This window comes from Corapipo altera, unplaced genomic scaffold (assembly GCF_003945725.1).
Source record: "Corapipo altera isolate COAL_440 unplaced genomic scaffold, ASM394572v1 24, whole genome shotgun sequence".
Taxonomy (NCBI): domain Eukaryota; kingdom Metazoa; phylum Chordata; class Aves; order Passeriformes; family Pipridae; genus Corapipo; species Corapipo altera.
Window position 1 is genome coordinate 369,050 of NW_020884903.1, and position 24,388 is coordinate 393,437.

The 24,388-nt window shown below is 40.6% G+C and overlaps 1 protein-coding gene across 11 annotated transcripts in view; it reads right to left on the reverse strand.

The window, feature by feature from the left end:
• Nucleotides 1-254: 254 nt before the first annotated feature.
• The window catches only part of DLGAP1 (DLG associated protein 1), a 410,369-nt gene continuing 386,235 nt past the window's right edge, over nucleotides 255-24,388 (reverse strand). For all 11 annotated transcript variants that reach the window (XM_027650834.1, XM_027650828.1, XM_027650832.1 and 8 more), the window contains 4 exons: nucleotides 18,412-18,830; nucleotides 9,102-9,193; nucleotides 7,050-7,202; nucleotides 255-4,264 (listed from right to left, as the gene is read on the reverse strand). In XM_027650834.1, coding sequence (XP_027506635.1) covers nucleotides 4,055-4,264; nucleotides 7,050-7,202; nucleotides 9,102-9,193; nucleotides 18,412-18,830 — 874 coding nt within the window. In that variant the 3' untranslated portion in view covers nucleotides 255-4,054. The remainder of the gene's footprint in view (nucleotides 4,265-7,049; nucleotides 7,203-9,101; nucleotides 9,194-18,411; nucleotides 18,831-24,388) is intronic.

Sequence of the window (24,388 nt, forward strand, 5' to 3'; positions counted from 1 at the left end):
GAAGCGCCTTTGAAGATTTTGCTAAGGCTCAAGGCCTTGATCACGGCAAGTTTTATGCCTGTGAGCAACTCTGTGCAGATGAGCACTTCCAGGGTGCTCAGCAGGATGCTTCAGATGAAACTTTGCAGGATTGGTCTTAAGCAATGAGAACTTAAGAGAAACATTCTGCTTGTCGTGCTTTTATCCTTGACCACATCAAATGAAAAGTCTTGGCAGTTCTGCAAGAAAGAATTTGCATTGAAAACCCACAGCTCTTACAAGCAGTGCATTAATTATTTTATTAATTTGCTCTTTTTACATTATGGGAAACATTCATCTATTTACATTTTCCTGTCCACACACAAACCAGATAGATAATCCTATGGAAACCCAATTCGTTAAGCCATAAAAACACTCTTCTCTGTCTAAAGGCTTTCAAATTTGTGTCTTTTGTTTCAAATCAAAAACATTTCTAAAATCACGTTTGGGAATGCAGGTAGGCCAGTGATTTACATTCCAGTAAATTAAAATATGCGTTTGACCATTTCCCTAAAAAAAAAATACCCAAACCAAAAAAAACCAATAAATTCACAAAGATACAGTTTAAATTAAAATGATAGTGCACATCAAAGCATTAAGGGAACACCAATAAATAAACTGAAATATATTACAAATAAATTATTTCTATTTACCTTTTCAAATATTAAAAATCTTTAATCCATTTCTTCATCTTTCTTTACAAAAAGATTATGAGAATTTTATGGAAACATCTGCAAAAAATATAATAAATACCTCTTTTTTTTTTTTTTTTAAACTTTTGAAACAGGAGACGAAACCAACCTTTTCTAAAATTTCCCCTAAGAAAAAAAAATCCCAATAGTTTAGTCCCAAAGTGAAACAGAATATAGGCATTTTTAATATACACTGGGCAGGTTAGACTAAAAACAAATAGTTACAAATTATACTGAAACAGATGATGGAGCAAATATACTAGCATTAGTGTTGGTAAATGAGTCAAGTGGTTAACTAGTGGCATTCTAGGGGCAGAATTATTTTATTTTATATTTTCTCATATTGGCAGTATTTTTAATATTTTACTAAAAAACTAGGCTAACACCATAATAACCTTTCCAGTGCCAAATGAACTAAGAAGCATTCAGCTAAGAATAAATTCATTTAAGATAGATACAAAAAATATTCTATGATATACATATACAATAATTTGTAATGTACAAGACTAGATAGTCTTTGCTTTTCTGCTCTTTTAGGGGGGAACTTGCTGGATATAAATTTCTGTAGCCACTTGTCAACCAAAGTCTTAACTCATCTTTCATAAAACGTTCACAAAACTAAGTAAGTCTGCGACACAGTTGTGAATGTGGACTCTCACCTGGGTACTGCTTTGAATACTTCAGTACAAATGAGTTCCAAATAATTAGTACTTCTTATGACTATATATGCTCAAAAGTGGCAGTTGGCACTATTACGTACTGCAAACACGGTGATGTTTTGTTGCTGCTAAAAGTTAAATGCAGTGTTTCAAAACTAGCAAATACACTGGTATTCAAACACTTAGAGGGTCAAACCTTTCAAAGCTTCTGTAACACCAAGCACTCTAGGGTTACACTGGATTTCTGATCACTCTAGTTAAAAGTCTTTTATATATTAAATTATTAGCCCTTATCTTGTAAACCACAGCAGTAAATAGTTGTGCCCTGTTTATAAAGACATAGCTCAGATATCGATGGCTTTGAGAGGTAGCAAAATTCTCTAGTGGTTTTAGTATGCTCTCATGAAAATACTTGGTGCCAGAACCTATTACCTCTCCTATTTTTTGAATAAAATTAAATTAGCACCTGGCTATGATGTCGTAGGAAAAGAAGCTGTCTGGCATGGTCTCAATGAATAGTTTTAGCAAGAGCTTAACTTTTCAATGATGATTTTCAATGCTTTTTAAGTGCAAGCTGCAGAATTACACAACACGTGCAGTGGGATTTTTCACTTGTTGGACTGTCCGTACAGGTTTAGCAGCTATGGGCACAGCCAGCCAGCACTGGCATGTGGCAAGGGCTGCAACCTGTGCCCCTCCGTGGGGGGGCTGTCCCTGTGCCTGTGCCCACTGGGAGCAGAAAGCAGCCTGCCTTCCTCTCCTGCGTACCCCTGCCCTGGCAGGCACAGGGTGAAGAGCATGTAGGGACCAGCGGAGTCCAGAAAGCCCTGCCTCAGGACTGTAAACACACTGAGGGCTGCACAGCGCTCCTCTGCCCCAGATCAGTCCTGTCACCCAAACCAGCTCACACTAATTCTGCTGTCAGCAGCACATGCCAGCTAGGCACGCGTGTGCGCACACACACACACTCACACGCACGCACACAACTTGCTTTCAGCAACATGCCTGACATCACTTTCCTAATGTTGGCACAAGAGAATCCAGTAGCAGTGTGGTTGGCATCATCCCTCATCAGAGAAGCTAGAGGACAAGCCCCTGCCCCAGCCAGGGGTGGCTGGAGGGGACAGATATGCAGGAGCTGACCTCTCAGGCTCCTCTCCGGCCCTATTATCTGCCATTTCTGCCCACTATTAATGAGCTACTTAGGATGCATATTTTTCATGATTGCAAAACAACGGCAGAAGCCAGGGTCTGAAGGCTTGTCGTGAAAAATATTAAGTTCATATTGATCCCATAACTTGTGAAAAATAGTCTATTGTTCTTGTTCAGATGGGAACTTTATACTATTAAGAGGAGGCTGAATTAGAAATTTACTCCTAGACATGGATGGTTGGGTGATAAGCAATCTGAACTGTAGCATACAACTGGCTGTGGATAGAGCAAAGCAAGCCTTGCCTGAAAATGCATCAGGGGCTCCACGTACAGTAATGTGGCTGGCATCCGTGTGTGGCTGCGTGGACGCATGAGATTGGATGGTCCCACCGAGATTAAGACATCAACAAAACCAAGCTTTTTTTCTTTTTTTTTTTCTTTTTTTTTTTTTTTAACCAATATAATCCGTACAATACAATACAAGAGGAATTGACAATACAGTACAATTTTAAAAATTCTTAATACTTGGACAAGAAAATCCTTCTTTTATATTATCTCTTCAACTGTCATTACTTCTTATCTCCTTCCTTTTCACTCTTTTATTGCCTTTCAAAATAGATTATTTCCCTGGAAGATCGAATTTACAATCTTCTGCTGATTGAAATGTTTAAGTAGTGATTGATGAAATAAAAATGAGGCAGTTTGTGCAGCTGTGAGTGTGCAGGTATCTTTCCACAGGATCTTTTATATCCCTTGCCTGTGGGATATACTTCCATCTCACCTGTGGGATACACTTCCACTTTTTCACCTGCCAGAGCTGTGGGTTTTTTTTTTAATTCCCCGCCTCCCCCCTCCCCCCCCCGCCCCCTCCCCTTGTGTGACTCCTTAATTCAGGTGAGAAGATGTGATTCGGAGGTTTAGAATAAAGTGCGCCATCTGCTTTAAAAAAAACAGTAATAAAAAGAAGGGAATCCAAGTAATAGCTCCTTTCATCTTTTGTGAGGAAGACGGCAGAGTCCAAAAGGATCACCCTGCATGACTGAAATTTCCGAAGTTCCCTACAGTTTGATATTGCTGTACACTGGGTAACTGACTAGCTTTAGACCAACTAAAGATCATGAGTAAGTTAAATGGAGCATCTACTGTACAGGTGCGCAGGTGCGTGAAAGTCTGAGCGCTGCGTTTATTTGTTTCAAACAGAAAAAAAGAAGGATCATACTCATTTACATGAGGCAAAGTGGCAGCATCAGTACATGTGACAAAGCATCGTGATGACATGGGTGAACCTTCAGAAAGCAAGGGTGATTAGAGGACATCTCTCGGAGGACCGACAACTACGCCACGGCAGTGGAGTTCACTGGGAGCATCGGGGCAGCTGTGTACAGAGAGAGGGGAGGGGGAGAGGAGGGAAGAGAGAGTGAGAGAGAGAAGAGGAGGTACAAATACTTCGTGGTGACCTTGAGCAGGAGCCTAGAGGGGCAGATTATACATGAGGCTTGTCTTGCCAGAGAGAGTCCTCCTGGTTGGATCCCTTCATAGCCTGGTCTGGGCTTCGGGGATGTATATCTCAATGCTTTCGGCGCTCTCGGTAGCTGAGTTCTGGCGGACCGATGCAGCGCGCTTGGCAGCCATCAGCCGTTTCCGGGCCTCTTGACGCTGCGAGCTTTCCAGAGAGCGTTCTCGTATGAGTGGCACCTGACCTTTCGATGGCTTCTTTGGCACTGGAGGAGGGACCCTTCTCTCCTGATCAAAGCAGAAGGTTAATGGCATTATACAGCTTCTCAGGGAAAGGTGGGAAAAACTAGGATACGTCAGTAGTTAGAACACACATTTTACCTAAGGTTTGTTATCTGCCTTTCTGTCTTCAGTCAACTGGCTTTTGTGCTCAAGGGTTCATAAACATGGGGCAGGGGCAAAGGGGAGGGGAGAGCCGGCCGCCGTGCTACTTCTCCTCAGGGATGGTGCTACTGGGGCCGAGGCCCCCACCACTAACCGCTTAGTGCCGGGGACTAGGAGAGAGACCGGCCTCCCCCCGCCAGTGCAGCCGGCAGGGAACGCTGCTCTCAGCAGAGAAACTCTAGAGAGCCCCAGCTCCTGGGCCACCCTCTTCTATGAGTGCATAATGCTAGGTGCTCTTGCAACACGGAGGTGCCATGGCTTTGGTGTTCCCAAATGCAGATGGGAACTAGCTGTCTGCAGCTGGTGCATCTGAATAAGTAGCTTTAAAAAATCCACCGTATATTTATGTATCTATTTTGTAGCAGTTTAATGACTGCTCAAGAACCCACATTTTGGGTCTCACTGTGCAAGCTCACACACTCTAGTCTCCTGCTAAATAGACATGAAGATACAATCAGCTAGAAATAGAAAAAACTGGTAGGAAAAACTTAAAAATCATTAAGAGAACATGCATTAATCATTGTGGTGGCAGCTAGCTCCAGATATGTGATCAACAAGGAGGACTTTAATGTATATCCTGGTGCATGTACACGCACACACACACACACACACACACACATAGAAAAAAAAAGAAAAAAAAGGCCCAACAAAAAAAACACCCTTCAGAGAGGGATCTCTCCCGAAAAAGAAAAGTGTATTCAGGACTGAATTTCAGGCGGCCACAAAGACTTTGTCAAGTTAATTAGATTGTCTTTTAAGTTACATCCCCTTCCAACTGTGAACACGGTCTCTGAGTGAAGGGATTTTATCACACTACAAAGGTTCCATTCTGCCCTTTCGTTTTCTCTCATGCTGCTCACAACAGCTTCCATGGCTTGAAATATAAAGGTGCTTAGTTACCCTTATTCATACTTTGCTTTTTCTCTCCATCCAAGGACTGCTTATAAAGGGCCCAGTGGCAAAGGCCAAAGGCAAATATCAATTCCACAGAAAGTTTTTTCTATTTTTTTAGCTTTTCAGAAAGGTGATGATCTGTTTCATCTAAAATCATAGACAAATGCTCTTGAAACAGGAACACAGTGTAATTCTTTAAAATCTTTACCTTCCTACTGTACGTCCCTTTCTTCAGCACTACTTAACCTGTTATAGTCTTCTTTTTGTTGGAAACTCTTTGAAATGTTTTCCAGAAGCAAAGAAAAGGCACATTTTTTTAAGGAAAGCTCTCGTTTCTTACTGCTGCAATTGTAAACACTCAGCCTACCCGCTTTACTGTAAAAGCTAATGAAAGACCATATACCAGCATTTATGTGCATGCATGTTTGACAATTTTAACTTCCTTTTCTGATAGATACTGGAAAAAGAAAAAAAGAAGATAAGAAAATGACTTGCCTTCAGTACCTTGGGCTAGGAAAACACATTCCCATTCATTCCCCTACAAAACACACTAGGTGTGCACAAATGGTGTGAACATGGAACTCCTAAGTCAGGAATGAGTATTTAGTCTTGATTGGAGGAGGAGGAATAGTGCTACCAGCACTGGCTTTACAAGCTTCCTGCTGCAAGATTAATGGGGTTTGATATTATTATGGTTATTTGTCCAAAATAAAATACCACTTTGGTCATCGGCAGCCAGCTGACCTGTAAGACTCCTGTCTGAGCCGCTGTACCTGTAAGTCATGTTCTCCCTCCTTCTGGAGATCCTACCTGTTGGCTGTATTCATTGCTATCAGACCAGCCACAGTGGAAATTCAGCCATCAAATTACATACCTATAGGAGCGCAACATTAGACCATTGATTCCTTTAGGAATGGGTCTGTGTTTTAAAGATTTTCTGAAACATTTGTGTATTTTGGCTCACCCAAGTGATGTTTGTCTTGAGGTGGATAGTGAGGAGAAAAAAAGGCAATGGTGCCAAATGAGAATGTAAAGTGAAATGTGGGTCACACTTGGAGATGTGGTAGTTTTTCATGATGACAGAAGAAGACTACATTTACCAAAAAAAAAAAAAAAAAGACCAAAGTTCCAGATGATTTTTATGCTACCTTGGATAAACAACACTACCAGTGAAGTGAACATGGTTGTGAAATCATCCATTTAAAGAAAGCCCAAAATAAATAAAAAACCAAACAAATGGACAAAAAAATGTAGTTCTTTCATGTAACATTTTGGAAGGCATATTTTTGATATTGCTCTGTTTGTAATCTGGCTACCAAAGTCAGCGATGGTTACAATGCTTCCCTAGTTTTTTCAGCAACACAACCTAGAACTCTTGCTGTATGCAATAATATGAACCGTAAATGTGATTTATTTAATTTTAAGAATCAATATATAAGGCAGTTCCTTCCAACGATTGATCGTCTAATATGATTAAATGTAAAGCTTAACAAAGTACCACATTCCCATTATCCGATTCACAAAGACAGATTTGGTTTAAAAATATGCCTGAAACATATTACAGATAATATCCCAGATGATTATTATGTAAACATTGTTATTACAATGAAATTAAGTTGATATGAGCTTCATTTCACATTTTTTAATGTCAACGCTGTAACACAGAGGCCTATTTAATCTGTCCAGTATTTGTGCAGGGTTTTAAATGAAGCATACAAAATCTACAGTGTTCTACCTTCTTGTCATGAGGATCCATCTGTTTCCAATTATTGGCCTTTAACTGATGAAGTTCATCAAATTTCATACTAATATTTTCTATGGACAACTGCAGCATATCCCAAAACCCTGCTAAATCCTGGGAAGTCGGCCGTGGATGTGCATTAGGATTCTGTGCAACAGAAGAAAAAAACATGTTGGCTTTAGTACTTCTTAATGTAAAACATTTGTGCAAATGGTTACGAATCTCACTAGCAAAGCACTTTCAGCAAATCCAAGCGAGTGGTAAGACACAGAGGGAGAAGCAGAGCAGAGCGCTACTTACTCTCGGGTTTATTTCAAGGAGCCTGGCTTGGTGTTGAGCTGCTGTGCCCCTGCAAGCAGCCTCTCACCAAAGGCACCAGCTACTCTCCTCAGACTAGGGGTAAAGTCCATGTGCCACGTCCCCTGTGCCAAGATCTGCCTAGGGATGTTCCTGGGCACAACTGGTGATAATTCTAACCACACTGAAATTAATTGCCAGCCTCCTCTTCACCTTCACGAGGAAGGATTCCCTGCCATGTTCACACTTGTAAAAAGACTGATACCTGTGGAAATGTACATTTGCTCCATGTGCAAATAGTGATATACCAATGTTTGAACACTTTTCCCACCCTCTGAGATCCTAAGGTTTACAAAAATACACTATTTCAAGAAAAAATTGTCTCATACACCTCAGGCCAATTTCTCTTTTTTTTTTTTTTTTTTTTTTTTGTAAAGAATAACCTGTGCAGGATGAAAAGCTCAGAAGAAAACATGCAGAAACACAGTAAACCCATTTTTACAGGTAGATTTTTGGGAAGAATAAAACTGGGACACAGGTGGGGAGCATAGCTTTGTGTCCCAAAGGACAGCAAACTCATCAGCCCAGGAGTATTGCTCAGAAGAGCATATCTGGATGGATAGCATCTTCAGCACAGGGTGGGCCAGAGGCTGGTGACCCACAAAGTTCTGTCCTACCTTCTGTCCCTTCACTACAAACAAGCTCTGAACACTTCTTGCATGCAGGGGGCATACATGAAACCATCCCTGCTCCATTGGCAAGGTTTGTATGAGGGAAGGCTTTCTACAGGATGTCTCTATAAGCTGGTTCTCAGTTGAAGCTCTTTAAATGAGATGTTGCATACACTCACTTCAAGCACATTTTTTCATAAACGCTGAGTACCTACACAAATCTGAGTCATCAAGATTTCATGAATGCTGTGGCCTCATCAGATTACATTGATATATTGTTATTAATTAATAAATAAACTAGTAGTAGCACCTTGTATGATGTTTTACATGGCTCAAGTTTTACTTTGCCTTTAAGTTTTCTTCCTCACCAGAAGCAATAACCCAAAAGAGTCAGTTGCTTGCCTTATGAAATTTCTATTTGTACTTTTTGCAGCCACACTGACAAAGGATTTTAATAGGATAATTATACCATCAAAGGAGCAATTAATGAAAACAATGAAGTATATATTTTAGATTCGTAAGGAGACCAGAGATTACATTTGGATTCCTAGTTTTTTAGTGCTTGATGCTAGCAGGTTGCACTTTATTTACGAAGATGTGCAATCAGAATGCTTTTTCAATTTTTGTATCAAGAATTGGAAGTCTTATTCAGACAGAGCCAATTTCTGTTGCATTTGTCCACTAAAGCAGATTTTAGTTCGGGGCTTGTTTCCCATGAACACATGGGAAAGCCCCACTCAGGAGATTTCTGATCCACCCTGAAAGACCTTAAGGTCTTTTTCCCCATCTGTGTGTCCAGGAACTTGGGGGTCAACAGACAGATCTTTGCTCCTCTGAAGTTAGTAGCAGAGCCACGGTGATAGTTCACTCAAAGTTTTTTGCCTGTCATTATTTTAAGGCTCTCAAGCTATTGTGAAACTCATGCTGATTCTGACAACTTTGAGTTACTCCTGAATTCATATCAAGGCTTTCACTGGAAAAACTGTCATGTTAGTCAAAAAATCAGTCTAGTTTACATAGGATTATTCACAGGGTTAGTAGAAGGCACACGACAATGTCTAGTAGAAAAATTACGTACCAGGTTTTCTTCACAAAGTTCTCTGAACTGGTAAAATTTCTGGGCCATGAGAAGCTGAGCACTGCCAACTGCAGTTCGAATTTTCCCTAGAACTAAGAGAAAAAGAAAAGTAAGTCACCTTAAGTAAGTCACAGTAAGCTTTCTTTGCTATAGGCAACTAAAAGCACATAAAAAGAGAGGAGAAAGGTGCACAGTAGTCGGTTCTGGCTTTCAAAAAGCATCTTATCTTTCAGTCACAGATTAGAGAGAAGCTGATAAATCTAAGGCCAGATCTCCACTAGGCAAAAATATGTGAAAAGTTCCTGCATCTTACTCTCATTCCCCCAGTGAGACCAGTTGTATCCAGTTGCAATGACAGTGGCTAATCAAGAGCTTTTGCAGCCTCTATAGAAAGCTCACCAGAAATGTCACCAGTCATCATCACTATGACCCAAGCTCAGGCTTTGAATATAAACCCAGCTTCCCACACAAGAACATACAGCTCTCAAACCCTGTTTGCTTCTACACCTCTCTCAGCAACTCAGGCCTTACTGTCAGGTGTAGCTGTGTTGCTATATCAGAGCCTCAGAAAGGGAACATTTAGTGCATGCCAATTAATCTCATTTGGACCTTCTAAGTATTTTCCATGAGCACAATCTGAGGCTGCTTCTGCCTTTGAATTCAGATGCCCAGGCATACTTCAGGGAGCAATCACATCCTGGCTTCTCCTCCTTGATGGTGGCTTGGAGGGAGGTGTCAAAGAGTCCTAGCCCAGCTCCTGCACTGTCTGTGGACTCCTTTGTACTGGCAGCTGGGTACTTACTGCCCCTTTAGACTGACCAGAGTGCTGTGAAGGACTGAAGTGAACCAGAAGACAGCCCATAGTAAATGCCTCTGAATAAAACAGAGGGTCATACTGTTTTGGTTGCATTCAACCTCACTGAAACATTGGGCTTTTACTGCTTCAAGAGGTAGTAGCTGGGAGTTATACTACCCATAACCAAGGCATGGACTGGTGCATTCAGAGACGTTCCCTGGGGCTTTGCTGAGTTCTGGTCCAGGGGGAGACTCTGTGTGTACATGTTTCAATGTGTGTGTGTGTATGTGTGTGTACCTGTACCTGTGTGTATACCTGTACCTGTGTGTACGTGTGTGTACCTCTGTGTGTGTATGTGAAAAAAGAAGCAAGAATGAAGAAACACAGCAGACAGACAGACATGGCCTCAGCTGGCAGTAGGACAGTGAATCCAGAAAAGAGACTGTGAATTTGGGGACTGCTGATTGAAAGAAAATTGATGCTATGAGCAAGAAAGCAGCTACTGGATTGTTTGAGACTTTCTATGCTCAGGAAAAGAAAAATAAAACTATGTTTATTCTCTGCCTATAAATAAACTGGTTGGCATCATGGATTTATTCTGGCTCCATCATTAATTTTACCTCTCAGCTTAAGCAACTTATGATCCCCAATTTTCTGGTTAAAGACTGATTTAAAAATGAATTTAAATTAATTTTTTAAATTACCACTTCCTTAATGAAAAACATGAAGGCAGCCACTGTGTCACAATTTTCACTATCATTCCTACTCAAAGATATTTGCATTGTCCCAGCCCTCAAATAAACACAGCAACTTTTCCATGATAAATTTACAGCCTGGATATATGAGAGAGGTGAAGAAAGAATAGGAAAAACAAAGAGATGAAGTGGGCTGCTCAAGGTGAGTACATTGTTAGCAGAGCCCAGAAGAGATACTAAGCTGCCATATTCTTCACCATTTGGGCATGGTCACTTTTTGAATAAAAGCTAACACAGCATTAATGGAGCTCCACTGGGGAAATACTGATAAGTAGTTTGACTTACCAGAGTGAAAAATAAATAAATAAATACGTATATACATAAATACATACGACTTTGCTATAACCCATTCTAACAAATTTTTTAGGGTCTCATTGGTCCTGTGACTGGCTGCAGTGCTTGTGACCAGAATGCCACCATGCAGTGCTTGGTAAGAGAAAGGCCTCTCCAAGGGATTCACTTGTGAAGCTACATGCTAAGCAGACTGGCACAAAAACTCATGATAAACTGAAACCAGACACACAGTAATACGAAATCTCTGTTCTGCTCCTTCAAGGCAAATGGCTTTTCCTCAAGCAGCTTTAAAGCTCACTTTTAAGGCTGCTGAAGGAAAAGTGGGATGTGGAGTTCATTTATACTTCAGACATACAAAGAGGGGGGAAAAGAAGGGGGAGGGAATAGAGTCTTTTCACATTTTTTTCAGAAACTATAGGAGAGAGCTCTGTGAACACACACAGAGCCCAGACTTTCATTTTGTTCCCAGAACTCGGCTCAGCACTGCCAGGAAATAGCCGTGAGCTGGAAGATTCACTAAGCAGAATATTTTCAGCATATTGCGCAGGGAGTTTTGCACACAACTCTCATTATTGTTAGCAAGGCTTGCGTGTCTAATTCTATGCGCGCAGTGCTGAAAATGGACCCCTTGGTGTGTCTAGTCATTTATGCAACCCAATATGCAAACCACTCAACTGAAAGGACTTTTCAATAGTAGGAGGAGCTACTCTGGGAGCTTTCATGTGGTTCCCATTGTTATGAAAACTCTTCCCACTGAGTATATTTGGGAACAGCTGCCTCATCTGGAGCTCGGCCACTCTGATGCTTCCCAAGATCTGAGAAGCGGAGAAAAACGGTCTCTTGACTTCTTGGGACAGAATTAAAGAGGATGAGGTGGGCTCTTTCTGGAAACCTGCACCAACTGAGCTGGAAATCACATCCCAAGCATGAAGAAATGTAAATACAACTTGTTGGTGATGGATGGGAATGTGCCTCTTTCTTTCAGGGAAGAAGAGCTTAATATTCAGAGATCCCAGCAGAGGGAAAAGGAAGTCCTTGTCCTTGGCTGCCTAGCGACTGGCTATTTGCCTAAAAAACATCATCCCAGCTGACTGCGGGATGCATGCTGATGCTGTTCTCTATTGTTGCCACTTCTGCTGTAGCTGCGGCTGTATCTAGTCAAGTGTCACTGATTCTTCGCCCCTCAAAAGCAAGGGGTCTGTTAATGTGCAACCCGTCAACAACCAACTCTGTCACGGAACTCAGAGGGGAAAAGAAACCAAAAAACAAAGCATGCAAAAAGCTGAAAGGAATCACTCCAGAAGGCACAAAACCTTATCAATAGCCTAATTTTTGTTTCCAAACCCAAGTTGCTTTTAGTGTTTCAAGGCAGAGTGCTTACTCAGTCAAAACCTCCAGTGCCAAAGAGAAAGGCCAAGGTGTAGTGAAAAACCAAAAAGTAAAAATAGACTGATATTTCCTTAGAAGAAAAGCCTTCAAGGTTTGAAGCCAAATACCAAGAAATACATGGAATTGCAAAGATAATACTCAAAACACATCAGAAAAGAATTAGAGAAATTTTTAACAGCTAGGGAGATAAGGTACAGGAGGGAAAACACAAACATTCAAGTTGATGTGTTCAGCTAATAGGATACAAAGAAAATGTATAAAACCAAGCAACAAAAAATCCTGACCCATCAAGATGCAATCATAATGGATTTAAACACCTATATAATGTTATTCATGTCTGCTTTCTATTCCATACAGGGCTATACAGCACACTCAGCACTGTCGGATCTGAATGCCTTCCAGTAATGCATTAAGCAACATTATTAACATCCATCATATGCTTTGCTGTCACCCCTTCCCCAGAGGGAGAAGTGTGTGTACTGCAGTGTTTTGTTTTTATAGTTTGAATTTTTCCTTTTTTTTTTTTTCCTCCCTCCTTGCTTTGACCTCTCTTTCTTGTAAATCTCGTTTTCTCATGTGACAATTTTTTAAAAATAGGCAATTACGTCTATTCAGGAAGAACTGCTTCAGTATAGCTATTTGGATGGAATTCAGCTATTGTGGAGTGCCTTGTCACTATTACTGTTCTTAACTAGAGGTCGCAGAATGTTTTTCTAGGATAGACACATGCCAGTGAATTTCCTTGTGTCTCTAATCCCCCAACATGTTCTTTTAAAACATTCGTAAAAATAGACTTGGACTACGTGCTGTTCAAGCAGTAAGTTCTTGCTTGGGTCTAAGAACTGCATAGGACCTGCTCTGAAATTGTAGAGCTCTATGTATCTCCCCCCTCCGCATCTTCACAGGAGAAGAAATAAAACAACAAAAAAAGGAATTGTGAAACAAGCAAAAAATGGTGTTATTGTCATCTGCTCTACCTTGGAAGATGACTCTGTGTGTAACAAGCATAACAATATATAAGAAAATAACAAAACCCACCTGAAGTCATGTGAAAAGTCATCACATTGAAGCCAGGGGAGTTTTGAGAAGGGGTAGCATTTTTGGGCCTTAAAACACCAACTGACGTATTTACATTTCAACTTTGACAGCCCCAGGTTCTAACAAGTGACAAAAGAGGTATTTTAGGACTGTGACTGTAAAAAGCCCTTAATGTGAAAACACCTGGTTGACAGGCAGGGCCCAGGCTAGGGAACAGAATACCACGGACTTGCTCATTGCACCCAGGAGCAAGTGGCAGGAACAACGGCTGAAATTACAGGGACACAGCCTGACATTTGCGTTTCAGATGTTGGCTGGGCACTATGCATATGAAGCAATTCTGCCATAGAGCTGTCACAATCCATTTCTAAGCCAGGATGGACCAGCATTTTAGCCTATTCATGTTGGCAGACCTACATTTAAATAACGCCAAGCATGACAAAAGCCAGGAAATTCAAAGTTAAAGCTACTGCTCAGGTCTTAAGCTCAGCTATTAAGGAGAAAACAGACAAATGGAACAAACTAGGGAAGGAGCAGTTCTTGCTTTGAGTCATATATACTTATAGGAGTGATCTCACTGAAATTAATAGATGAGCAAATGCTGTTCATTTGGATTAAACCAGTTTCCATGTGTTCTCTGATTTCCTTGGCTTTTATTAGCACACAATGTTTTTTTTTTCCCTAAATAGATTGTTTCCTTGCTTGGATTTCTCTTTTTGCCTTACTGGCCTCTGGGCACTAGTAGGGCTTTCCTTGCTGACTTTCCTTGGAGAAACCCTGTGTATGGAGAAGTCCCTTTGGTGGAGAAAAGAAAACTAAAACATGAAAAGGATGAGTTGGGCATATGGCCAAAGGCATGTAGCCAGGGAGATTTCAGCAAGCCTCAGCCACATGTCAGGCTGGTGATCGTCCTCCTGCACGTTTTCCCCAGCCCATTGCAGGATGAGGCTGCCTTGCTCCTGAAGGTCAGGAGCCAAGATTGCTTGGGGAAGCTCTGCAGAGGAATGGCAAGTGGTTTTCCTTGCTCGTGGCTGAGAGTGAACTCACAGTCTCCTTTCCTTGTGCCATGCACAGCTATTACAAAAAAAAGTACCTTTTCCTTAACTTTTTTTTCCTCTTGTGTCTAGCCTTTACTCCCTAAGCTTTCCTTTGAAACTAATAAAAAAACCCAAAACAGCAGATAGTGTGTAAATACTGCATAAATTGCCACAACTGGCTGAATTTGTAGGGGCTCTGATCCTAAGCAGTGAGATTCCTGAAGATTCGAGGTTAACCTTTGTTCATGAACTAGCCCAGAGGACTATAATATGCATGCAAGAGAGTTATAATGGTATGTCTTGTCAGAGCCTTGTTTTTCTCTTTTGATTCTTGCTTGATTGGCCTAGTTTGCCTCACCACTAAACCCACATTACACCTGACTTGTGGTGAATCAGGCCCACAGTTTACTTCCGATGATTATCTTACAGATTGCAGCCACAGTACAACCCCACGTGGAAGAGAAACTTCTCAAGGGAGGGTTTGGGGGTGGCAAAATGAAACCCTCTGGTTCTTCCAAGAAGGTCAATACCTCATGTGAAATTCAAACAACAGCAAAAAAATCCATCAAAAGCCAGGCTGAGGCCGTGCCCACCACTACTGGGAAAAGAAGCAGTGCAGGGAGTCAGGTCAGTTGCTGCTAATTTTGTGTATAAATTGTTACAACAGGGGCCGGAGCCAAAAGTCACCAACAACAGTAGTGAGGCTCTGACTATTTGAAATTTTGCAGGGGAGAGGTAGGAGGAGCAAGCAGACGGTTGAGGAGAAAACAAAAAAATGATCAACAGTTGATTTCACTTGAGGCCTGATCCAAAGTGTCAATCAACTCTCACAAGGTGTTTAGCCTCAAATGCTACACATCTTTTTTTTTTAATGAGAGCCCTAGAATTTGTAGCCAATTTCCCTGTAGCAGCAAAATAAACCGAAAGCATATCAAGTATCCTAGTTTAAACTGTGAGTAGTATTCATCTGCCTGTCACACATGTCAAAGCTTTATCAGAAAATTATTTCAGATAAAACTAGGATATACTGTACAATAAATAATTCATGGTAGAAGGGAAGCCACATTTCTCTCTATATTGGCATTTCATCGTGCAGCCACTGAACCACAGGTTGTTTTTATACAGAGCAGCAGACTCCATTTCCCAGCTAGAAACATTCAATCCCATCTGGTAGATTCATTCCCAGCTAGATAATACCCAACGTATCTATGTAACATACAAGCTACTGTCAAACAGCAGCAAGCCGTCTCCCCGAGACAGCTGTTCCACACAAGGCCTGCATTGTCTGAGGGAAGCATGGATCAGTTTACGTGGAGCGCTGGGGGGATGAGCCCTCTGTCAGCTGCCATGGCATCGAGAAAACCTCGCTCATCACACGTTCTCGTTATTTTGTTATCTGGCCAAACACATGCTGGGGATGTCAGGTTGAAAACAAAGGATGCATTCCCTGCTCTGGTTATATTTCACTAGGAAAAGCAAAGCAAACACACCTCTTCTCCTCCTTTCCTCCCTCTCTTTAAAGTTTATAGATGTATGAAAAAGACTTATTTCGGGACAGGGTTTGTAACAACCAGGCTTTTGTTTCTGGCACTGCTGAGCGGACAGAGTGGCCCTGGCCATGTGTTTTTCCTTGGCACCAGGTAGAGCGGGGAGTGCTGAGCCGCGGCAGAAAGCTCCACGCAGCCTCTGTGGGAGGCAACTGCCACATGCTGGAGCAGCCGACAGTGTCCCACCCAAATAAGTGCTCCTACAGTGACTACAAAACCCAGGTGACCCTTTTTCTCCTTCCATTTCCTGCAATCACAAGAAGTGCTGGTCAAAGAAGCGAAGAGGAGGAGTAATCTGCAGGACACATGCCATGTGCCCTGTAAGGAAGCATTGGGAATAGCCAGCCCAAAGAGTCTATCTTCCCCATAACTGGTTCCTCCCACTGACTGCTCAAAGAAGAGCCCTTTAAAACTATCATATATCAAAGACACCAAGAAACTGAGAGAAAATTCTGTACACAGATATAGCTGTTCTGCATCTATCAGCCTAGTAAAATTCACCCCATGTTCCTTTTCCCAAGATTAATAACTACTTTGGTGCACAAAAAAAATATATTTGCAGGTTTTTCCAGTATTATCAGTTCACAGAATGACAGAATAGTTTGGGTTGGAGATGACCTTTAAAGATTGCCTAGTTCCAGCCCCCACTGCCATGAGCAGGGACATCTTCCACTAGACCAGGTTGCTCAAAGCCCCATCCAACATGGCCTTGAACACCTCCAGGAATGGGGCATCCACAACTTCTCTGGGCAACCCCCTTCCAGTGCCTCACCACCCTCATCACAGAATGTTTTCCTTATGTCCAGCCTAAGTTGCTGTGGCAAAGAGAAAGTAATTGAGCTTTGTGGCTTAGACTTCTAAATATTTTGTATTTCCTACTTGTGTGTTTACACTTCTTTTTCAAGAATCTCATAGTTCATGAGGTTTATTTCTTGCATAGTAACAACAGAAACCCTTTTATTCTGATATGTGTTCAAAGAGATTTTTGAATGTATTGAAGATGTAAATTAAAAATGAGATTCAAATATTCTAAAACTTGGGCAACGTGAATTTGCTTTGAAGGTCAAACCTTCTATATTTTTCCTTCAGAAGAAATTGTTAGCCTATTATATAGCAGAAATTTTGTAGAAATATGAAACCTTTACATATCTTAATGTTAAGGTTATCTCATACTTGCCATTAAAAGTCCATTTCTAATTGCTTACAATAGTCACTATCTAGATCAAACTTTTTCATTCATTGGCTTGAATAGAAAGTTCCAGCAGAAGTAGCTTATGTATTTCTAAGAATGTAATTTTTTTTTTTGCCAGTGTTAATTTCTTTCCTTTCATAAATCAAAAGCTTCACATCTCAAACAAATTCAAATATCTCTCTTCTTGAGAGAAAGGTTTAGAAATTTTGAAGAAGCAGTCCTGGAGCTGAAGTAGTAGTCTTTGCATTGGTAGGAGCTAATCTGGGGGTCGTAAAAGTGTTACGTGTATATCCAGGAAAATATGCTTAGGTGTGCCTAAATTATTAAAAAACTGAATTCTCTACATGCAGCTGCTTCTCTTCTTAGTGATCTCTAGAAGCTCCTTGCCAGAATTTGAAAAAGCTTCATTCACAAAGAGCATGCTCCTTAGCTCACAGGTTTACCTATGTCCAAAATTTGATAGCCAGCAATAGTACTGCTTCTTGTAATGGAAGTAAATGGAAAAAACTTCAATTTTTACTGGGAGAAAAAAATATGGACAGCGAAGCACATGTTCAGACCTTCTGCCCTAACTGGAGTGAATGAATAAGACGTGAGCTACTCAACCCTTCTTGGTAATGAAGGCTTATTAGACATTTCCATTACCTTACAGGTGGAATAATATTTCTGGCAGCAGTGACAACTGAGATGTAGTTTGGATGTGTGTGTTTTTTGACACACATAAAAGCTTGTTTTACTGGGATGATCAAAGTCAAATGAGAACTGCAAGGTAGATGAAGGGAGGCTGGAGAGTGGAAGACAGAGAACAACTTGGAAGCATAACTGAAATCTCTTTCAGTTGGGACAAGCATCTAAATACTCTGATGTCAATCACCATCTGTAAAGGCAACTAAGATATGAGTTTAATGAAAAGGAACTACAATCTGTTAAATTATATTCTAAGGTTATGAGAAGTGATTTCAAATGGAAGATTTAAGAAACACTAATACTACAGGATCCCTAACCATGCTCTCCTAATTATCCATTGAACTATGCAATCCCAAAAGCTAATACCACTGGAGTTTCAGAAGTGCCGAGCATTTGCATTCCCTGTCAGCTTTAATAAGGATTATTACATACATACATACATACAGTCCTTTTGAGAGTCACAACCATAGTTTCATTAGCTAAATAAAAAAGGGTACAATACAGAGTTCACTGGAGTGAATTTGACCTATATTAAATACTTTGCAGTTGAAATATTATTGTATGCAGTTACTTACTGTCCTCAGGTAAGTTGTTTTCACGTTCTTCTCTCTCCATCTGTTGGCACCAACCCTCCATACGATCTCTCTCTGCCTGAAGTAGCTTCAGAAACCAGTGGCCATCGCGTGGGCACACTGACCTTTGAACAGCTTCCAGAGGATCTTCAGTAATAGAGTCAATCCAGGGGTCAGGAGGAGGTAAAATTGATGGATCAAAATCTGTCTCAAAGTCATCATCCACTGCACATGCATGGTAATGGTTTCCTGACCCTTGTATGCTAACGGTAGAGGTGCTTGCATCTCGGGAAAATTGTCTTGATATTTGTCCAGAACATGTATTGTCCTCTTGAGGGTCAATTATTTCAAAGTTCTCATGGAAATCCAGGTCTGCTTGCACGGCTGTTGTTACACTGTTAGACCGCGTAAACCTGCGAAAGCTTTGGAGAGCACAAACAGAGCATGTTTAGAAAGCTTTTTCTGGGTAGCTCAGTGAGGAAGGAATTATTCAGATTCTGCCACTCTTCTTAAGACTGGCAGTCACACCTCACAGTGCTACACTCATTTTTCTTGAAATGATTAGCATAAACTTTTTTTCTCATTGCAAGCAAACAAACAAGCATCTCTCTTTTTCCTGGCAAGCTCACTGTTAATTGAGGAAAGTACCTCTAATTGTTGTGCAGTTTAACAAAGGCAGAGGCTAGCCCAAGAGGCAGCTAACACTGTCAGTAGCTCAGGATTTTAGGTTACTGATTAATGAAAAGTTAAAGGAGTCCAATTTTCAGAAGTGGTTTATCTTCCAATTTTTAAAACTCACACCTCTTTGAAGAGTAATAGCAATGAGTCTACTAACTAAATAAAATTATACATTCCATTTATTTAAAAAAAAGTGGTTTTAACTCAGATAAGTATTTATATTGCTTCTTCATAATTAAGTGTCTGCCATCTCTTACAATTTTAGTGCCCACTACCAGCACTGAGATATTTTGGTTTCAAAATGGTCTTCTCTATTCACCAAAGCTAGCATGCTGTCTCTGTCTATGTTACCCTCATTGTGGTGGCTGTTACCCTATAGGTAGGTTCCTTTCACCTTGCATAGTTTCCCTGTGTTGGACCTTCTGAAGGCAGAGAACAAACCCTGAGTGTAAAGGCAAAAACAGGGGAGAGAGGAGGTTTGGGGATTTGGGTTTTTGGATGGGTTTTCTTTATATAAACAGCACTCCAATTTCTGCAGTCCAAGGTATCTGAGGTGAAGAGACTGGCAGAGGAGGAACAGAGGGAAGCATAAAGAGTGAGAGATACTTAATGCTGTTGCAGGGGGTGGTAGAGGGAACAGCAAATTGTGGTGGGAGACACCTGTCTTGCCCCATGATGAAAAAGAAGGTAGAACCGTAAAGTAGTTAACATAGATGTTTCTTATATTAGTAATATTTAGGCTTCAGAATTAACACAGTTTTGAACTGAATAAGGACAGATTCCTACTGCTTCTTCTTACTCACTCAGGATGCCTGTGCACTTATGCAGCTAATTTGTTCACAATCTCACATCTGCACTTGAAACTAGTTTTAGGACCCATTTCCCTGTGATGTTTTGGCTGTTTTGCCCTTGCCAGTTTTATTTTAATTTGAGGTCAAATAGCAATGAAAATGCTGAAGAGATGGTGGAGATAGAGACTGGGCATGATTTCACTCCCTTTTGTTTATATTCCACCTTCCACTGAAGAGCAATAGCTAATTAGACAAGTACAACTGACAGAAAAATTTCATCAAGTATATTTAGTTTGCATTTGGGGAGGGAGGAGATGGAAGGATACTGAGGGAGAATTTAATGTCCTGTATACCTGGTGCATCCAGATAGCTCAGGAGGAGTGCAGCAGACTTCGAGGAGGACCATAATAGGTCCTGCTGATAGAGGAAATTAGTGGCTGTTGATCTGGGGCTTTGAGAGGAGGAAAGCAAAGCAAAACAGGAGTTGAGAAAGGTTATCCAATTAAAAGAAAAAAAGCCAATTCCTCTGCAGAAGAAAGCTCAAATTAACTTCTCAGCCACACAAATCCCTGGAAAATTTTACTAATAGATTGTATACATATTTTGTTTTATAATGGCCTAGAATTCAAACATTTTATCATAGTGTCTGCTGCTTATGATTCTTTTGAAACAGGTATTGTTAAACGATGAAAAAGACATGGTTATGCCACTGTAGTTGTGCACAATATGCACCAGCAAACTGAAAAGTATGGAGTGAGCATTTTCAGCTTGGTAGTATTTTTCCTTTGGTAAGCGGAGAAAAGCATTTTTCTAGGGACTGATATAGCAGAAAAAGTTAGAAAGAGAGGACAAGGATCATTGAAGAGATGGTATGATTTCCATAGGAGAAAAGGTTTAGATGGCTGAATAAGACTATGAGAGACATGTGAAATCCTGACCAGGTGATGTTTCACTATTTCTAAGAGTGCAATAACTGTGGGGAGGAAAGTGGTAAGCTGCAAGGCTTAGAGGTCTAAAGATCTACATCTAGTGAAAGGAAGTACTTCTTCACACAATATGTAATTAAATTGTCACAGAATCCCGGGAAAACCAAAGGTAAAAATAGGTTCAAAGAGAATCTGATCAAATTCAGAGGAGATAGATCCAGGAAGAGCCATTACACAGATGTCATATCAGGCATAAGAAGTCCCTGAACAACAGAATACTAATTTGGGAATGTCTACTGGGAGAAATAGTGTTCAATACACACCCTTTATACTTTACAGACACTCCTTTACACTTTTCCTAAGTATTTGCTACTAGCCTCTGGCAGAGAAAAGCTTTTTTTTTTATACAGCTATTAGTGGCTAGAAAGACACTAGGCTGACATTAGGCTGACATTAGGCTGACATTGCAGTGAAAATCTATTGGTCCAATCTATGCTATTGTTTTTAGAAATTGCTTTAATTTGGCCACCAACCTGACAAATCCCTTATCTGCACTGAATTGCGTGCATGCAAACACACAACACAAAACCACAACACAGGCACATGCTCACACAGGATTTCTTTTAAGGCATTTAGTCAGGGGTCATTGAAACCCAAGTATAGTGTTCCACACCTTCCGTAGCACTGGAGAGAAAAGCAAACGCCTTAATCCAGGCTCGCTCTTCTCCATTCCCCTATCTCCACATCACAGCCACCTTCTGCTTTACCCAGAGTCCTAAACTCTGATAGCCTTCTGTTTCACATGACCATTTGTATTTTCAGTAAATGCTCTGGCCTCTCAGTGTACACCAAAACCCAAATGTGAAAATATCAAGGTGTACTTGACAGGAGGCTGTCAAGACATTTCAAGTCTTTCAAGGGTGTACTCTTACTGGGTTCAATATTAGCTAATACCACCAAAACTGGACTCTGCTTAACATATGGAATAGAATGACCTACTTTTTTTGCCTTTGTTTTATCTATATAATAGTACAGGCTTGCTTGACAGATTCTTGGCACTGGATTATGTAACCTATCTTCAAAAGAAAAACAACTTGGCAATAGAATATAGCATGAGTTCAAAATTAAAAAAAAATACATCCAAGGAAATGTATGTTGAATAAAATGGAAATGCAGGAAGGCACCCACTATCTGCCTGCCTCCAGCTCATCTATACAAAATGCCTAATAGTTGGTAATTTTAGCCTCTGACACAGCTTCCTCACTCATTTTCGGGATGTTTCACACTTGCAAAATACTGTCTGTGTCCCACATGAGCCTTTTTTTATTGGCACTCAGTTAAAGCTTCCTACTATAGGAATGCTGCTGAAGCTAATGCCTAAGTTTTCACTAATTCTACTATATAAAACATTCACAAGTCTACCAAAAAAAAAAAAGTTGTCGTAAGTTGCTGGTAATTGTTAAAAAGAAGGTTTACTTCTTCCTTTGCTTTCAGGTTTGGCCCTTTTGTACTCCATTGTGCCCTGCAGGCACAAGATGTAATAATTACAGCTTCAGAGAACTGCAGCAGATATCTGGCCTAAGGTGCAGAAAGCCATGAAACCTCAGACTGGATAAACCAGTACGGAGAACAACAGAATGAAGTGTTTTGAACAACAACAGCATGGTCTCTTGTTAGCATTCAAGTCTCAGCTTCTAAGTCTTCTTTTGCTTTCTTTTGCAAAACGTTTACAATTCAACTTAGAGAACTTATTTCAGTCCTAAAAAAAAAGATTAAATCCAAAACCCCAGAAAAGATGCACGTTTCAAACCAAGCGATGCATGGTGAATCTCAGAGGCACTTACATTAAATTCAGTCTGCTTTACTTTACCCATTGGCTGTGTACTCTTCTCAGCTGTGGGCTTCTCTGCTAAGGTTGCAGCTGCTGTCAGCAGAACAAAACAAACTGCAGAAGGAATTAGCAGATATGGTGCCATGTCTTCTAATGGCCAGAACAATATTCCTGCTCCAACCCCATTCCCTACAGCAGTGTTCTTACTTCAGAAACTACCACTGTTTCAGTATTCAAAAATACTTATGATGGCAAATCAAGTACAATTACCAGCTGATGGTACATCTAGAGCAATGAGCAAGGCAATTTTGGGGGTGAGAATGTAATGGGAGGAGATATAGCGGCAGATAAGGTAAAATGCAAGAGAGACTAAAAGTGATTATAGATCTATGGGACTGAGAGCCCCTTGTTTAAGAAGGATGCATGCAGAATATATTACTTCTTTTTCTCTGGGTCATTAGAACTGGTTGACTTCTAACTGGTTGATTTCTAACAACTCAATTATCTTCTGTAAGTGAGAAATTGAAGGTGGTCCTTTGAGGTCAAGAAGTCACAGGTAGAGAGAAAGGACAAACAGAAATGGACAGAAATGGAAGTGCCCTGAGATTCCACTGATCAGCTTCATTAGATATACATTTCAAAATTGCCCTGGAAGGGGTGGGTCATGTAAGGAAAGGGAAGGAATATTTTGGTTAGGGTTTTGTCAGCATCATGGTGAAGATCAGGTGAGAGATAAGACAGTAACAGCAGGAAGATCACAAGGTGAAAAGAACTGCATACCAATTTTTTTCCCAAGAGAAGGACTTGACAGGGGTACTCTGTAAATGCTAGAAATCACAGAGCTGCAGTTAGGGAATGGGCATGAAAAAGATTATTGAGACCAGGCAGCATAAAGAACTGATGATAAGATGAATAGCAGCGGTTGATCCAGTTGTAATATGGTCAGGTAGCAGTAGGCACGCTTTTCCTTTGAGCAGTACAAGAAGAGTAGGCGGACTGAGGCATTTGTCTTGGCAGGAAGCCCAGGTTACAGAGAGTGAAGGGCCAATGAAAGGTCTGAGTCAAGATGGAATATTGAAGAGAGAGAGCTGTCCTCTGAAGATGCTCTGTTTTTGCGTTACTTAGATCAAGAAATGGAGGTAAACCCTTTTGCTTATTTGGTCCAAGCAGAGAAGCAGGAATATTTAAAAGGACATGAGGAGGTAAGACTCCTTAGTGTAAGAATGACAGTTATATGAGGTGAGGGAAAGGGGGAGGAAAAAGCAGGAAGCAAAGAAGAGGATTGAAAGTGTGGTAAGCTTTTGGTGCATTAGGCAAAGAGCTTTCTTATTTTGTAACAGTGCACTTAATAGCTTAGAATGACAAGGAAACATGATCAATTTACTGTATTTATCCCTTCTGCAGTGTCATTCTTCTCATTTTATACTTATTTAATATTTCTGAAGACTGGAATATTTTAAAAAACATTAATTTCTCAAAGATTGAACTCAAAAGGGCTTTTTTAGGCTTTGCAGATGTTTTGGTGTGGGGGCAGTGAAGAATGCACTGTATTTACAATTCTATTCCTGCAACAGATAATCAATATATTGTGCCCTGCTGTGTTTGGGAAAAAAAAAGAATATAAGAGCCCAACTGTGATGATAAGCCCTTTGTGTCTTGAGTGCACTCATTTTCTAAGGATTAGGGGCTATCCTTTATCAGCCGGTTCATTTCTGAAAGTCCATGATAGATTGCTTCTTGCCTGTCTGCTCCAA